The 17,911-nt window shown below is 36.9% G+C and overlaps 1 protein-coding gene across 6 annotated transcripts in view; it reads right to left on the reverse strand.

Moving 5' to 3' along the window:
* TBC1D5 (TBC1 domain family member 5) overlaps positions 1-17,911 on the reverse strand; it is a 315,300-nt gene that overhangs the window by 19,634 nt on the left and 277,755 nt on the right. For all 6 annotated transcript variants that reach the window (XM_083858412.1, XM_083858415.1, XM_083858416.1 and 3 more), the window contains one exon: positions 5,200-5,299. In XM_083858412.1, coding sequence (XP_083714538.1) covers positions 5,200-5,299 — 100 coding nt within the window. The remainder of the gene's footprint in view (positions 1-5,199; positions 5,300-17,911) is intronic.

A 17,911-nucleotide genomic window follows, 5' to 3' on the forward strand; every position in this document is an offset into this window, starting at 1 on the left:
CAGACTTATGTTTCCTCTGTATAATAGGGTGCCTTTGCACATATTTCTTGGGTGTTGTGCAGAATCCTGTGAGCTAACTCTGCAGAACTGGTATGAATCCTCAGGGCTTATTAGCTGAAGCTCTGTGCAGCAAATTCAGAAGCTAAATTGCTTCTGAATCTCAGCTAGCTGGTGAAGCAACCTTCTACATTTACATAGTGCTGCCCTTAAGCAAAAGCAAGTGGGGAATGACCAGAGTTTCTCTACTTTTATAAGCTGATAAATTGCCCATCAAAAAAAATAGCTTCTATATAAAGATCTCCATATCCAAGTTAATACTGAATCAATGTTCCCTTAAATTGCCTTCATGAGAAGGACTTCCTGTGCTACACGTGTAATGATTTAGTAAACTTTTCCACACTTGGAGGTCTGAAACTATGTCTCTGTTGGAAACAAATGGTAGGTTCTTCTGTCTCAGGCAATGGTGATGGATTGGTTCCTGTCCATATAAAGAGACAACACTTTGAAATTCAGCACTTTTCTTTCTGGAACAGAACTGGCATATTAATATAGAATCTCCACAATCTCTCATATTGGTACTTGCCCCTATGGAGGGCTGATACTTCTCCAGAGCTTTAATTTACTTTTTGTTAAGAAGCTGCACTTTAATTGTGGGCCAGAGTGGACATGGTCTAAACCCTGAAGATACTAGAATAGCAGATGGTGTCAAATGACAGTGTCATTAGTTGGTGTCACCTGAACCAGCCGTTTAACAGGCTTGAGCCTGGGATGTAACAAAGCCTTGCCCTTTGAGACATTCCAGATCGACTTCATTTTGAACACTTCAAATACAGTCCCATGTCCAATGTGAAGGACAAGAGAGGAAATCTTCCAGCAGATACTGTAAGGCCCTCTGAGTGCTGTTTGTGTGCATGTCTCTTAGACATGTTTTTCATGATCTACCCTTAAGATATCAGACAGATGTCACATTTACCAGTTACCAGGAAAAATCTTTTTCTGAATGCACTTGATAGCTTCATGCTTTTATTTTCACATAGTGCAAGAAAGGAGGAAACAATCAAAATTCTTCAAAAAAGAAGTAACATTATGACAGATAATAATATTGTAATACTTAAATGGTGTATTATGGCTTTCTGAATCATTGAGCCTTGAGGAATTTATGTGCACTAACAGTAGAGTATCTGCCAGAAAGAAAAATGCTAAAGAATATTACTGTATTTCTGAAATCACTAGTAACCATATTATTTCCTGAAAAAGGCTAGTGCTTATGAGAAAGTAACATCAAGAAAATGTATCTGTGATGATGCTGGAGCAATGATAGCTATGGCAACTATACTTTTTCACTATTAGCTGAGTAATATTCTGCATTTATTTTGTGAACAAAGCCACATGACAGGTTTACAAGTTTGGATGTATCTTCATTTCAATAATGGAAAAATTGAACACAGGATTTTTTTTTTTTTTAAAGCTATGACAAGCTTGTGAAAACAAGTGGGAGCAACAGTAAAATCTGCTTCCCTCTAATGCCATTTTACATACCTAGATTTTTCCATTTGTCCTTGGAGGTATTAAAAAGAATTTCCCCTGAGCAGTGCTCCAGTGGTTAAGGGAGAGAGGGAAGAAAAGTAAATCTCTTTCTAATGCACAGCCCTAAGACGGAGACAAAGATCACAAAATGACTTCCCTCCATTTTAATAATGAAACCCCTATTTCTAATTTCTACCCATAGCACTAAGTAGCAATATTTCAGAACCATCATTCATTCCCATGGTAACGTGCCCTGATATTACAAGCAGCTAATTATGTTGTTGCCATGTTATAGACTGTGCGGTTTATTTACAAGAGGAGATAAACATTTAATGAAAGCATCTTTGAATATATGAACAAAATAAAAACTGCCATTCTATCCCTCCTATTCAGAACAGCATAGATAATTTCATGGTTATTTTGATAATTTCTCAGCCAACAACACATCCTCTCTGTCATGAAGTAACTCTGCACCTGACTGTCATCTGGATCCCATTTGTAAGGGAAAGAACTTGAGAAAAGACAGCCAAAAAATCCTCAACTGTCTCATTACAAACCACAAGAAGAATATTCTGTAATTGTTTGATAGTGTGATAATTTTGTGGCAAATGATCACTGGATATCCATTTTTATATGCCTGAATTAATATTGTTTTGTTATAATATGACCTGCAAATGCAATGCATCATACCGGAAAAAGAATACTGGTTGAGTAATAATGTCTGAAAAGAAAGGTTCAATACATCAATCTAAAAAAGGGAGGTTTTTAAAAATAAGCACCTTAATTTTATCAAATTTAAAAGGCAGGCCTGACTGCTTGACTGCCATATCATAATTCATAGAAATGTTGCCTAACTCTTTGCTGAAAGAATTAGTTTTGTAAGGTTCCCCAACTTTTATATATCTGCATTTTTTTATCAACAATTTAGACAACTATTAAAGATATATGATGGTTATGTCTGCAGTTAGAAGGGCAGAAAAAAACTGAGTACATCACAGAGTTACCTGAATTATTCAGCTAAAATGCCAAATGACAAGAAGTGAATTTTAATATCATCAAATACAAGGAACACATGTGGAAATAAACATTTCCTGATTTTACCCACAAGATAAATGCCTCTGTTTAGAAAGATGTGATTCACCAAATTTTAAAGGTCATAACATATTATCACCTCAAACTATCACTGTATCAAAGAGTGCTAATGTGATGCTGCATTACAAATGCTTAAAAAGAGCAATGCCACATGAGAGTAGAGAGATGACCTTCTCTGTGCTAAATAACCACTTTTTTGGGCCCAGTGCTGTTACAGCATATCCTAATACAACTAACACACTTGAAAAGACCTATGAAAATCCTGAAGAATTCAAAGGAAGCCCACAAAAATAATCTGGTCTAAAAAGTAACCCACATAAAATGAAACATAGTGTTCTACTTAGCAAAGACAATGCTTAGAGATTACTTTATCACTGTGTATGGCTAAGTTAAATGAGGATTTTCAACTTTGCTATTAAAAATGCTTCACGAGCAAATAGCTGGGTGATGAAGTCAGAAAAATTCAGCCCCAGAGGAAGAAGTAATATTCTTGAAGTTAAGTGTTCTGACAGCTTACAAGAGGAGTGATAAAACTCATCTGCTCTGCAGTTTCTGAAATAAAGCCATTTCCATGGGTAAATGGATACCTGGAATCAGATCAGGTGCTATAGCAGCCCCTGCTAACTTTTTCCTTTTGAAATAACTAGATAGGCTCTTGGGTTCTATTTTGCTGCCCTTCTCTGAAGCCCTAAGCAGCGTATGGACTGTGGAGATAATCCTCAGGGGGTGTTCCGTGATGCACCAGAGGATCCATTTTCGTCCACAGATGTGCTGTATGGACAGATTTCAGGTCAGATAGGATTTTGCACATCAGCAAGAATCACGGCATGCCTTCATGTCAACATCTGCTGGCTGATTTGGGCATACCCAAACTCATCAATTGGCTACAAGTGTAGAGGCTGTGAAGGTTAGTGGTGTCTGTCTCTCTTGTGCTGTTTATCACTCATAACAGCTAACCTCTATAGGATATAAACACACTAATGTAAGACAAATTTACAAAGTTAATAGTCCATGATGTTGACAAGACATGAAGGAATATTGTGAAAAAGTACAGGGAGTAGACAGAGAAGAGACTAGGCTGGCAGGCTCTGAGAGTGTTGCAGGGGTGTCACAATGCACTCAGCATACCCCACAGACACAGGTCCATAAGGGATGGCTTTCCTTGTCCTGTGAGGATAACAAACCACTCCACAGTGCTCATGGGACACTAGTGGCCCTAAATGCTTTTGTTTCCAATCTATTTGGGAAAAAGAATTTAACACCAGGATACAATCACAGGTCATATGCTTTCAGTTGAATCCAGTGCTGAAAAGCTTCAAGGAGCTTTGTCCGGGTTTATTATGATCTGTGGTGCAGCTATAGTTGGTGAAATGTTTATGTTTGGAATTGATACCCTTGCTAAACACGCCTTGTCTTCTTTCCTCAGGGAAAGAAACTTCAGTTTTTCTTCTTGACACAGCAAACTTTTCCTCATCATTTCAGTAGCTAATAATTTATCCTTTTGCTTGCTTCTAATCTCATCATTAGTCATGTGCCTTCACAAAAGCAATACAAAACATCAGACAAAAGCTGTTGGTGTTAGAGGTTTAGACTTGGCTTTTCAAGGCTGTGATTCCCAACTTTCAAACAATACAATATTTATAACTTTTTCTAGGCTTATAACAGTGGGTAGTAAAAAAATCCACATAAAAGAAAATACAAATACAATATGGTTTTCACATTTGAACCCTCTATCATCTGAACCATTAGATATCACATGTTTAGTTCTACCCACTTAAATATTCAACTTTAATTTATTTTGCTCAGATATTGCAGGCCATAAATAAATCTTAAAATTATTGCAGTTTTGCTCTGATTTCTCAACAATGATGCTTTTTCACATAACTAAATATACTAACATTTAGAGTTCAGTTCAACACAGTTTAAAACCACCACTTTTATCAAAACCTGGTTAAAAATATTTACTCTTGAACTGAGTGAAGTTTTTTTGTTTACTTTCTCTGTTTGTCTTGGCAATATATAGGCAGAAGTTTAGACTGGAGTATTTGCTGATTCTGTTCCCAATGTATTGACTTTTAGCTTACTATATTTCTTCTGTTCTGAGACAAATATTACAAACTATCCAGCCTACAGTAACATTGTAACACATCAAAGGTAATAATAGATTATGAAAATGTTACATTTAATGAAAGTATATGAATCTTATACAACTATAGCTGAACACATCAAGTATCACTGTGGGACTGTTGAACTGCAAATGGACTTCAAGTCTGTAAGTTCACATGGTTTGAGCTCCAACAAGACTCACAATACAAGAAATCAAAGGTATCTTTTCAAAAATGCCTCTACTTATTTTTAGTATCATCAATGGCTTTCCCACTCCCAAGTTTAAAAGGATGACAGAATAAAGATACAGTGGCTGGCAGCATCTGATAGAATAACAGAGTACATTAATTCAATCTTCATCACGGCTTATAAAATAATATGCACTGTACTACATAAATATTGTTTTAGTTCTAATACAAACACAAAAAGAGCCTTTGCAAAGATTTACAGGTTAATACAAGGTACTGCACTTACCAAGATGCGTGTTCATCATCTTTGCACAATATTTGCACATGGCTTCCAAATCGTTTAGCTGTCCTTGTAGGAATGAAATCTGGGCCTCTAATTCCTCCTCCTACAATTAAGAGAGTATTAGCATTAAAACCCTCAAAATTTCTATAATGCAGAGTAAAAGTAGTAGGTTAATCCTTGACATGCTTAGACTTTTTTTAACTTTTTCTGTTCCTTTTTTCTTGGAAAATTTTGTCATTTCATGGAAATAGGGTTTGTTTTTAATATCTCAGTGTTTTTAAGTACTACTCCTTTTCCTTCTGAAGACTTAAATAAAAATCTACATTGGCCTCAGAAAGGTTAATGATTCAGAATTCTTTTATAGACTAGCTACCTGATTTTGCTTGTGCAAACACAGTACCACAGCAATGGCTGAAAAAACTCACCAAGTAAGAAAAATTCCAATTTCTGCCAGAGTAATTTCCTCAGCTATTCCTTTGAAACCTTTTTTTTTTAATTTCAAGACCTAATGAGGTCTTGAAATTCATGAGACCTAATATCATATCTCAAGGATGCATTACTGCCATATATTTTAGCACACTCATTTTTGCAACACGTCACCCTCTATCTGTATTTAATCCTCTGCACAGCTAACTTCATTTTTAGACACTGTTATAATATTTTGGTGAAAACTATTTTTAACAAAACATACTAGAAAGCAGTTATACTAAATTATCAAGTTACGATTAAAAATATGCATCAATTTTAATATAAAATAGGAATAGAAAAAAAATATTTTAAGACCCAGGAGAAGCATTAGTATCCAGCCACATGCCCTTTCTAAGCAATGGGAACTAGCTCAGCTAAGAATTCCTCTTTGAATGCCTTTGTTTGCTGGTTTACAAATCCATCCAGTTTTGACTTTGAAGACTATACTGCAGAGGAAGGTCAACACTCCTTTGGAAAAATTCTTTCAAAGCTAAGTTATAAACAGTATTAAGCAGGTTTTTGTCTAAGTATGCAATTGAATTGAAAATATTCAGAGAAAGCCAAAGTTGCTTTTTAGCCCCCGTTTTTCTTTGGAGCTTTGCAGTTCTATCACAGTCTTGTTTGATGGAGGTCACTGAGCATTAGAGTGTGAATTAATTTTCAAATGAAAAAAACCCCAAAACTGATCAACAAGAATAAATAGAATGAATCAGTCTTGATTTAAGTGATCCTAATCTCCATCAGAAACCAAGTTAGAACCCAGTAAAGGAAACTTTGCACTAATATATCATAAATCCATAAGAAATTGATGAATAAAAAACAATGTAACTGTATCATTTGCAAGATGTAGCAGTATCACTTTTTATCTACACACTTTTTCCTTACACCTAATAGACATGAAACATTTTTCCTTGCTATTTCTTTATATTTTTACTCTCATCTTTTCTGCCTTATCCTCACACTGTGATCACTTAGACCTCAAAGGGATTGATTTCATTTGCCTATTTAGAGTTGCTGAGTGACCTCATTCAAAGTCTGCAGTTCTGTCACGGCCTACACAAGCATATCTGCATTGACATTTCTATTCAAGGGATGTTCTTGCAGAAGACCTTTTCCTAGTACAAACGGCTATTGACTGCAAGAAATAATCTACCATAAATTTTAAACTGCCATTGGCACTGCAAGTGCAGCTGTAAGATAGGGAAAGGTGACAATATTTGAGTATTCTACTATAAAATAACACAATCAAATTCTAAAATTATTAGCCAGTAACTGAACCCCAGTTTATCTCCTACAGGTGAATAAGAAAATTTGACTTCTTGTAATAAATATTTCCATGTCTCCTAGACTGTTCTTTTCTTATTCATAGGTGAGAATTGCAGTAAATTGATCTTGAAATGTTTTTGGACAGGTGAATCCACCCAAACAGAGTCTGAAACTGACCTTTTCAATTATACAAGAGTACCTCTTCTCTTGGCAAGTGAGAGCAGTGCTGATTAAACTACATCCCCTGTTCTTTCTGTTCACTGGCATCCAGCATGGGGAGAAGCAGTGTTCAGCAGACCCAGCAGGCACAAGGGAGGGAGCTGTGGTCAGGGAGTCACAAAGAGTGCAAGAGGTCTCCTTTCCAAGTGGGAAATCTTGCACAATGCTAAATTAACTTGTAGTTTTTGACTAATCTGGCTCCTGCAGGAAGGGCACCAAGGAGTGCTGGCAGTGGGATGGGCAAACAGGCTAGACAGTTAACTTGGCACTTGACACACAAGGGACCCAGGGCTTTTTGCACAATCAGACAAGACTCAAATGGTGATGACTTGCTACAAGGTGTAACCTCCACCTCTGCTGTCACCAGCGGTGCTGTAACAACCTCTGTGCAGATTCTGAGAGTGACCTCTCTTGATGGGGGGTTTGCTCTGTTGTAGTTCCCCAGCAACCTGTGAGGAGTTTTAAGAAGAGGCAGGTGTGTTTTACTGCTTTGGGGTGACTGACAGGTGATTGACAAGATCTTTCCAGGTGTAAAACTCCATGCGACAGACAGGAAAGGTGCAACTAAGGCAAGATACAGTGGGAAGAAGGCATGCAGTTATAAGAGAGAGGGAACTGTAAACTTGTGACTTCAGGCAGCAGAAGAGTTGTCCAGTGGTGCACAGCCCAGGCAGCAGAGGGTAAGAGCAAGCTCCCTCAGAAGAAGAATTCAGGTTGGACACTGTATCAGAGCACTACCAAGGAAAAGTGAGTGATAGTGCGTGGCTGGTGACTCCTCCAGCCTGACTTGCCAGCTAGGGAGGTTTCTTGCTTGTGTGGAACCTCGGTTTGTGGTGTTGCAAAAGACTGTTTAGGGTCACCTAGTGTTTTGAATTTTTTCCTGCTAATTCATTTGTACACCAGAGACAGGGTGATGTGAAATCATTTTAGTTCAAAAATGACAGTAGGGTTCCTGAGGAACGGTGAAGGGGGCAGGAACCCTGGTGGTCTTTCCCTTCAATCCTATGGCAAAAGGGAAAGTCTGGAGAGCAGTAGCTGTACCAGGGAGACCACATATTTTTACACACTTAGTGGCATTAGCTGGGCTTTAATTATTTAACTTGTGGCACCCAGTTTGATGAGGACATATAACTTAGAGAACAGGTCTACCTGGCAAAAATGGGGAAGAAATGTTTGTGAACAGACTTGCTAATCTAGGGGGGAGGACTTTGCCACAGAACAGGGACCTAACCAGATATACGTGAGGAATTAGCACATACAGACAAGGTAGGCAGAAGGTCCACTTGGGCTGAGTAAGGAGCTTATTAATGAACTAAAATGGGAAAAGCACATATGGAGGTGGAAATGGTGGAAATGGAGAGCGCATGTGTGGAAACAATGACAGGAAGCAAAGGACAGGCACACAATCATTGTTTGGGCACATGAACAAAACTAGGAAGGACAAAACCCCATCTGGAGCAAAAATTATTGGGGAACATTAAGGGGTAACAAGAAACAATCTTTTAAGTATGCAGAGCAGCAAAAGGAGATCCAAGGAAAATGCTCTATTGCTTACTAAGGGAGATAAGACAGTGACACATGATACAGAAAAGGCTGCAGCACTTGAATCCATTTTTGCAATCTCACTTTTTTAGGCCAGCTCTGTTCCCAGCCCCCCAGCACATACTGCTTGGGAAGGAGAGGAATGGCTATGGAGGGGGGAAGGGCTTAAGCTGGTGAATACCTGAAGAAGCAGTATGTGCTCAAACACATGACCACATGTGGATATACTTATAGGTGCTGAAAAAACTTACAGGGTGATTGCAATACCACTAGCTACCACCTGTGAAAAATCAGTGGTATTACAGAGCATTCTTGATGACTGCAGAAAGGTTAATTACATACTAAACAAGAGTGAGGAGGGGTATCTAAGGAACTATACAATGGTTGGCCTCACCTTAGTCCTTGGAAAAATTGTGGAGCATGTCCTCTTGGAATCAATTTTCAACATGTAAAGGACAAGACAATAATCAAGAAAAGTCAGCAAGTGTTTACCAAGAGCAAATCATGCTTGACCAACCTGGTTGCCCACTATGACGAAATGACTGGGCATGCAGATGAAGAGAGGAAAGTGAATACAAAGGAGTTTTACTTTAGTTAGGCTTTTGACACATTTCCAAAGGCATTGTCACCTATAATACTATGAAGTATGGGCTGAATTAAAGGACTGTAGGTGGGCTGGATTGTTCAGAATCCCACATTTAAAGAACAGAGTCAATAGCTTGATGTCCAGTTGATGTTTGGAAATGAGCACAGTAACAAATGGACTGCTATGAAGACACTGTTCAGTATCTTCATCAATAGCCTAGATAAGGAGACAGAATGTACACTCAGTAGATTTTCAGATGATACAAAAATGGGAGGTGTAGCTGCTGTGCTGACTGGTAGAACTTAAACTCACGAACACCATGAGACATAGGAAGCCTAGGCAAGAGAAGCCTTTTTGAGATTTCTGTTTTAGAAATTTCCCTAAGTGCAAAATTCTGCACCTGAGAAGAAAAATCCCAAGGCACCAGTGCAGACTGGGAAGGAACTTTTTGTTTCAGATCTGCTGAAAAGGATATGGAGGCTACAGTGGCTGTCGAGCTGTCTATAATAAAGTTCTCTTATCATGAATAATGTAAATAGTTGCACTGGGCTACATTATGAGCAATGTGGTCAGCAGATCCAGGCAAGTCATTACACTCCTTTCTACTCAGTGCTTGTGAGCCCTCACCTTTAATAATGCTTTGGGCCTGCAGTTTAAAGACATTGAGAAACTGGAGAGGACCCAGTGCAGGGCTGCTGTGAAGAGCAGTGAAGTGCACAGGTCTGGAGGAGAGGCTGAAGGAGCAGTACTTGTTTATGCTGGGGAAAAGGAGCTCAAGGGGGATCCACTGGGAGTCTGTAACTACATGAAGTGACAAAGATGATGAAATCAAACTCTTCATAGATGATATAGAAGGCACTGCGGCCAAAAACTGCCCCTTGGAAAGTTCAAATTGATCATTAGGAAAATATTCTTCAATAGAAGAGCAGAGCAGCACTGGAAGAAGTTACTTACAGAAGAGGTAGTTTCTATTCAAAGTCACTGATCTGACCCAGTGCTAGTGATTGTCTTATTCCATCCAGCAGCTTAAGCAGAAGTCTCTTCTATACAACATTTCTAAGACTAATCTTTTCACAGTACCTTTCAAAGCCTGCTCTGTACAGGTAAGTAGCAAAATCACAAAGCCTCTCAGGAAAAAATGACCTTTTTAAAGTATTCTAATGTCAAATTCTTTAGCAATTTTAGATGAAACAATTGTTTTATAGCCAGCATAGTGCAGATGCTCTCAGTGCAGTATACATTGCACTTTCCTCTAAGTGTAACTTTTCATTGTGCTAACAAAATGAGTAGCCTGGATACCATTTTTATTTTATGCACATATTCTCTTACGCATGAACAGAGATTTATAAATTCTTCAAACAGGCCAAACCTAAGCCAGGAGAAATCCAGTATGTTCTGGACCAACCTTTCAGCTGAAACAGCCCTTTCAGCTGTTCTGACACACACAGCACCAGAAACACACAAACAATGATTCCAACTCATTCAACCAAAATACAAAATCAGCGTCAATTTACCAAACAACATGTTCTATAAAGCTCAATATTTTCTAATATTGGGAGCTGCATTATGAGGAAGAGAAGCAAATCAAGCAGCAAATCAAACTAAGGAATCACTGCATCAGACATGGAAGATCAAGATCTGCAAATTTACGTGTGCAATCTTGCAGAAAAACAACTTAATACTTTCTGAAAATTTAGTTCCAAGGTTCTCAAAAAACTATTACACACCTTCAGATGATTTAGAGCCTTACAAATAACCATTAACATCTGGAATTTAACAGAAGAATGAAAAAGAAGTAGTTTATTCATGATAGTACATTGATTTATATTTCACTAACGATATTAAGCTGGCTAGAATTTATGTCTCCAGTCAAATCAAGATTCTATTTGAGTGCTTTCATATACACATCTCTAACTATTTTCCTGGTTTTGGCAAGACTGAATCTGCAAAAAAACTTGACTTACATTTATGTTTCTCATATTTGTTTTTTTCTTATCCACATATAGTACTTTGCTTATATTGTTACATTTCCTTTTCTCTTTTTTCTGCCATTCCTTTATGATTAATTTTTTGACATTTCTTCACTATTTCTCCCCCAGTCTATACAGTCCTGGTACTCTCCATTTGTCCAAAGCTTGTTCTTCTGTTTTTATTACCCTTCCTTTCATCTATCTTCTCACCTTTAAAGAGAGCTGTGGAAATAATTGTTTATATCCTTCCTTTTCTCCTCAGCTCATAACGAAATCAGCGATGCCTCTCCCATGCCCCACTTTTCATCAAATTTTACAGCATCAGGAAAAAAGCTGTGAATAACTGAAAGTGGTCAGTATAGTCAAGAACAGAAACTTTTACACTTTTGACATTGTTATCCTATCCTTCTACAGTTCATGGCTTTACAAGCTGCAATATGGTTTGCAGACCTGGGTAAGGGCACTGGAATTTGGTATCCTTTACAAGGTCTGATGATACATAGTTTTTGGAAGAAGCCACACTTTCTCAAAATTGCTTTTATCAATTTAAACATTTTTTCTCCCAAATACATGACACGTATCTTAACACAGAATTATGGAAAACAGTGAATACAAACCCCAAAAATCAGGACTGTAAATGCCTTTCTTTCACAATACCATTTAGTTTTCAGTCTCGTTATTCAGGAGATTAAAGAAAAATTGTACTTTCGTCTGTTTAACCCATGTAGGAAAGACAAGGAAAAGCAAAATCTGTTGTACAAGCTTACAACAATGTATGTCCAAGCATTTCTTCAATGAATGCTCAGAATGGCAATATTCTATTCATTTTAAACCTGAATCCTGAATAAGAATTAACTTGGTAGCACTATCAAGTGGTAAGTGCTGTGGAAAAGAAAGTCTCTTCGAAGAGAAGAGTACTGAAAGGTATGTAAGGTATTTAAGCACTAATGCTGCAATTTAAAACACAAAAAAACCCCCAAACCAGTGACAGAATCAAGCTGGCAGAAGAGCCCAGTTTTTCTGGAATCTGTTCTGATCCTGGTGAATGATGGGTTGGGTGAAGTTGGGAGAAAACACAATGTCATGATATAAACATGTAACAGCACTGCCCAGAATACTCTTCCAGACTATATAGATTTGCACATCAGAGATGTCTTGAGTTGAGGTGGTGTGGGATATTTTTGTTTGTTTGTTTTCCTCTAGTTAATAGCTACTTTTCTTATATTAATTTTCCCAGTCACATTTTCAGTTTTTTCAGTGTTCATAGTAAGAGCACTCAGGAAACATCCCACAGCTCTTGGCAAATTGGCAGGGCAAATTAGCAAACAATTTTGATGAGGTATTAAAACATTTAGAGGAAAATAATGGGAAAAACAAGATTGATACATGGAAATCCTGAATTCAGGGACTTGCTAAGAGTCTTACCAGTACTTAAGATCTTACTAATAAATTAAACACAGAGTATACGTTTTAGATATCAGTAGCAGTTTACAAGTCAAACAAAACTCAGATGCAAGGCATACCTTGCTTTCTCATTTAATTTTAAGCAAATTCTCCTGGAGTAAAAAGCATTGGTTACTCCTTCCAGTTTGTGGAAATTTATTTCATTTTCTAATATAAGAATTAAATGCAAGATTTAACCTTATAATCTTGAATCTGTGACAGTGAAATGTTGGCTGACACCCCCATAAATTTTTATATTCTATGCCAGCCACAGAATAGTGTATAGCATACACTGACATTTAAACCAGAAACCCCTGTTTCTGAGCACTAAATTACATACAGTTGGGAACTTAACTCAAGCTTTTAATTTAATTTATTTACAAATTTAACTTGTTATTTAACTGTATCACTCATGGTCCCTCATCAGGACCAAGACCTTGCTCTGTTGGGTGCTGTACAAACATAAAGAAAAATCCTGCTTCTCTGAAGGACTTCACAGAGTAAGCCAAGAGACAACAGATGGCTGGAGACACACATATGGGGAGGACATGGAAACAATATGGCTATATTAGTCAGTCTTCTAGACATGGCTTCAGCATGGAGCCAAACTGTTGTTGATGACAAGGTGGAATTTTTAGAAAGTTTTCATAAAGCATGTATTTTGCAGATGTTTAGAGAAAGTTTCCTCTATGTGGAAGAGGCTAAGTAATGATTAGATGAAAGTGCACCAAGCACATCAGAGTTAAGGGGTGAAATGTATATTGCCACTTTTACATTGAGAATTTTGGCACCTGTGAAGTTTTTGCACAAAATGAAATTCTGTGGATTTTAATATATTACCCAGGAAAGGTATGAGTAAGTTCAGCTACTGCCTTCATATACTAGAAGAAGTAGAGGTAGAGTAGAAGTAGAGTATATATATACTATATACTAGTATATAGAAGTAGAGGTTATGTATTGATTTCCTGTGCTGAACCATTACCATAGACAGTATTTATATGTCTATGTGCTAATCGAAATATCCCCATGCTTAACATATTTCCAAATAAGTCATGTTTTGTGCTCTTCACATCTTCACAATTTCCTAGTTTTTATTATTTTGAATATACCTTCATAAATGTTAAGTATTTAAACACACTACTTTCAGCTAAGTTCTAAAAACTTGTATTTTGTTCCTTCAGGCAATATGCACAGCAAACTCAAACCATTTATTTTATACCACTTTAACTCCTGCTTATGCTTTTTTTTTTTAACACCATTTTAACTCATTTTAACTGCTATTCCAGTGTGGTATGAGATAGCTTAAGCAGGAATGTCTTTCTTCCCTTTTTTTTTGTATTCTTTAAAATTTCTCTTAATTTCACAAGTGTAATGTAGTGCTAGTAGGTGCAGTTGCTCAGACTTTATACTTACTGATAGTTGCATACTTATTTCAGTGCTTTTCTAGATCAGAACCCTTAAAGCACAAAGAGGTTCTCAGTAAGATTAGAGAAAACTTTTTTTTAAAAAAAAATCTCTTTTCTCCTCTGTCTTATCATTACTTTGACCAATTGCTTTCCAATTTTACTGTCTGGTAGTACTGCCTATTTCAAAATACATCAGAGAACAAATGAACTAAGCGAACAGTAATCCTAGAAGTCTAGGTTCCAAACTTGGTGCTATCAAAGTTAAAACATTTCAAGGTACAATGCATCCTCTTCCGCTCAAAGAAGTAATTTCAGAAGAGTTACCGTAATAAAAATTATCTGTTTTAAAACCTGAAACAGAACTGCTACTGCCAAATCTTTTGTGAACGTATATCTGTGACAACCCTCTGAAAGTGGTGGGGGGAACAGGACTAAGAAAAAATAAGAAAATAAAACAAAAAATGAAGGAAAGGTCAACAAAATATCCACTTATCCAATATCCAAATATCCAAATCCTTGCAATTCCAAGGGGCCAAGTTAAATCAGGTTATGTACCAACACAACAACAACAACAACAAAAAATTATTCGGTTCAGAGGACTCTGATTGAAAACAAGTATCAAAGACAAGACAGGAATTTTATAATACAGATAAAAATGTTCAGGTAGAATGATACCAAAGCAAATTTGGCAATAAATTAAAATGCTAGAAGACATTCATCTGCAAAGGCACATAGTTTTGGGCATTGGTACAATCCTTACTTCCTTTGTGTGCTCTCTGTAACAACACAGTAAGAGATGGCATCTCATGATACTTCTCCAAGCTATGCACACATAAACAGAACCAAGAGATTATAATAAAGGATTAAAAGAATAAGAATTTCAGCCTTTCTGCACTTAACATTCCCCCTCAAAATAGAGAACAAGCCCCAACAAAACTGAAAGAGGCTGCAACTCAGATTCTGAATAACCAATGACACAGGAAATCTCTTCCAACATCCAAATTTCTAGCATTCTAGAATTAGGATTTCTGGTTTTAAATTTGAATATGGGTGACATAAATGCACACATGTATTTTACTGCATTATGTATCTGTAGCTTTCCTGAAATACAATTTGTGGTCAATTATTTATCTTCTTCCAAACTAGAATAACTCTTCTCTTCTTTGCCCCCTAGTTTTTGGAGTTTACATGTTTATTTATTATTCTTTACATATAAAAATATTTATTTACCATCCATATTGATTTATAAACTTTACTAAGATTGGTGACTTTGAGGCAAATAGCTGTTTTATTGCACTGATGTATGATTATCAATATATTTGACTTACTGTCTCGTAAAACAAAGCTAAAATATGTATAGAAATTTGGAAGAAAATGAAAGGTGGTGCCTCAGAGGATCTCCCTACAACCTGACATATATATTTAATTTCAATTAAAATAGCTGAAACTCTGGCTAATAGCTTCTAATCACCAGGTGCTGCTGTTAAATTTCCATCATAAACAGTTCAAAGCCAATTTGTCAGCTTAGTTTGCCACATCCCACCTTGCCTGGAGATGTTAGTGGCAAAGGACCAAGGGCTTGGAAATCTTCCAAAGCAGCTCCCACTATTGAACCTATTACTGCAACAGCTTCTAGGTGCACTAGCCTCGCTGTTCAGAGTAGGAAACCAGCAACTGTACTACTAGAGCACAAGAAGGACTTGTTTTCATATAATCTGGGTACATTTTCCTCTTAAAAAAATTCCACTTGATGGTCAGACAATTTTTCCTTAGCAGGAAGATGAGAAGGATAAATATAACTAATGGAGAAAGCTCCTGCTAGGAGACAAAAAAAGCAGGAATGGGAAGAAATCTTTTCTGCAAGCAGACACAAGACATGGGAGACTTATCCACCTGCTGCCTGCACAAGTCCACCTGCTGGCACTGCACTGTGGGACTGCCAAGAGACAGTTTAAAAATGAAACCCATAAAAATCTGCAAGATCCATGGAATGGAAAAAGCTGGGCATAACCTATTGTGGATGGGTAGGCACTGAACAGTTGAGAAAATATGTAGTATTCCACTTGGTAAGGGAATAGATAAGAACAGAAAGAGCTGTAGGGTACTAGAAATTATCCCTTTGAACAGAAATGCTGATAAAAGGCTTCTCTCAGTACTACTGTTGAGATTGTTGACTTAAGAATATTGGAAAATTTCTTCATAAATAATAAAAAGGATACATTAATTGAGATGGTATGGCTGCAAGCATTTTGGAAATAGTTATAAATAAACACATGGGCAAATGAGAATCCTATTTCTTCTATTAAGTTTCACTATCACATCTGAGGGACTTTCTGCCTATCTGTTACACACACTGCTGGCCTTTAAGACTGCATAAGCCCACTGTGGCAAATGTAAGAGAAATGTGAGCAGGGAAACACTAACATATTTACTTGAACCTTACTGAAAGAGTTGATTAGGTGTTATGTACTTACATAATTATGCTTCTTGATTTTGCTGCCTGAATAAGCTTTTTAATACAAACAGTTCAACATACAAGTCCTTTATGAAGGACTCCCAAAGCACACCCTTTGTTAAACTCATACTCGTTTAAATTCTTTTTAAGCATGAGTTGCAAAATAGTTTCACTAAATTTTCATTTGGTCTGGCGAGATGTATTTGACCTTTGCTATGATTCCTAACATGACTGAGGATGTAGACCAGAGCAGGATTATTTATTTAAGGGTTTTGTAATCTCTAATTTTTCAGAGTTTAAGGAAGGTAAAAACTTAAGTATAGTGATTACATAGGGGCTATAAATATACATAATTTATACTACATTGTTAAAATAACAGAAGTACAAGTCTTGTTCTTTTTATAGGGAATTGTTTGATTTAACAAAACATAGACAAAAATAAAAATCAAGCTATTAAATGCATAGCCACAACCTATTCCAGCGGGAGAAAAAAGAATCTTCCAAACACAGAAACCTTTTCCATCCAAAAACCTCCCAAATAAAACAACAGCCTGGTTTAGAGGCATGTGTCTCATCCACATCCATGTTTTTGTTGAGAGTTCAGCGCAGGTCTCACAGCTCTCCACAGAAATGGACAGTAATTCATGGTGTTATCTTAAAAGAGCAGGATGAAGAGATGAAATTCCCACTGAAAAGGAAAACGAGGCAGCTCAAGCTACCAAGACAGATCCTCTGATATGTTTTTCTTTGACACTGGGATGCCAAAACATTAACTTCATGATTAATGTATGGAAAGAGGATGGACACAGCAAGTCCTGTGCCTCTGCTGGTAGCATGATTGCTGTGAAGTGAAGCATTACATTTCTTGTGTCCTCAGTCACTTTGATCCTTTTGTAAAGATTGCTGATAGTCTCATCCATTCATTATTTTGGTAATTTTTGAAATCTTTCTGATAGTTTCAAAGGGCTGCCCAACAATTTTTAATGTTCTTACTGTCTTTTTTCAAGGGGTATAATTCTGCTTCTGTGCAGAAGTTTCTGGAAAGTATTATTGACCTACATGTATCTGAATCTTTTGTACCAGAGAAAGGTAAGTTTATACTGGCATTTTAAAAATATTCCAAATGGCCCCACAGGTCTGCTCTGTATACATGTTTATTGCTTATAATATGACAGAAAAAGCACTGCAGAGCCTCTTGGGGTTTTATTCATCTTTTTTTTTTTTTTCCTAAGCAATTAACTTCCCGTTTTTTATCACTGTACAGTTTCTTTTCACTGAAATGAATCACTCCGAAAAAGATAAGGAGCTCTAGGATTCAAAGCTGCCACTCATGCATACAGCTGTTGCTTTACTAAATTAT

This window comes from Zosterops lateralis, assembly GCF_965231275.1.
Source record: "Zosterops lateralis genome assembly, chromosome: 1".
Lineage (NCBI taxonomy): Eukaryota > Metazoa > Chordata > Aves > Passeriformes > Zosteropidae > Zosterops > Zosterops lateralis.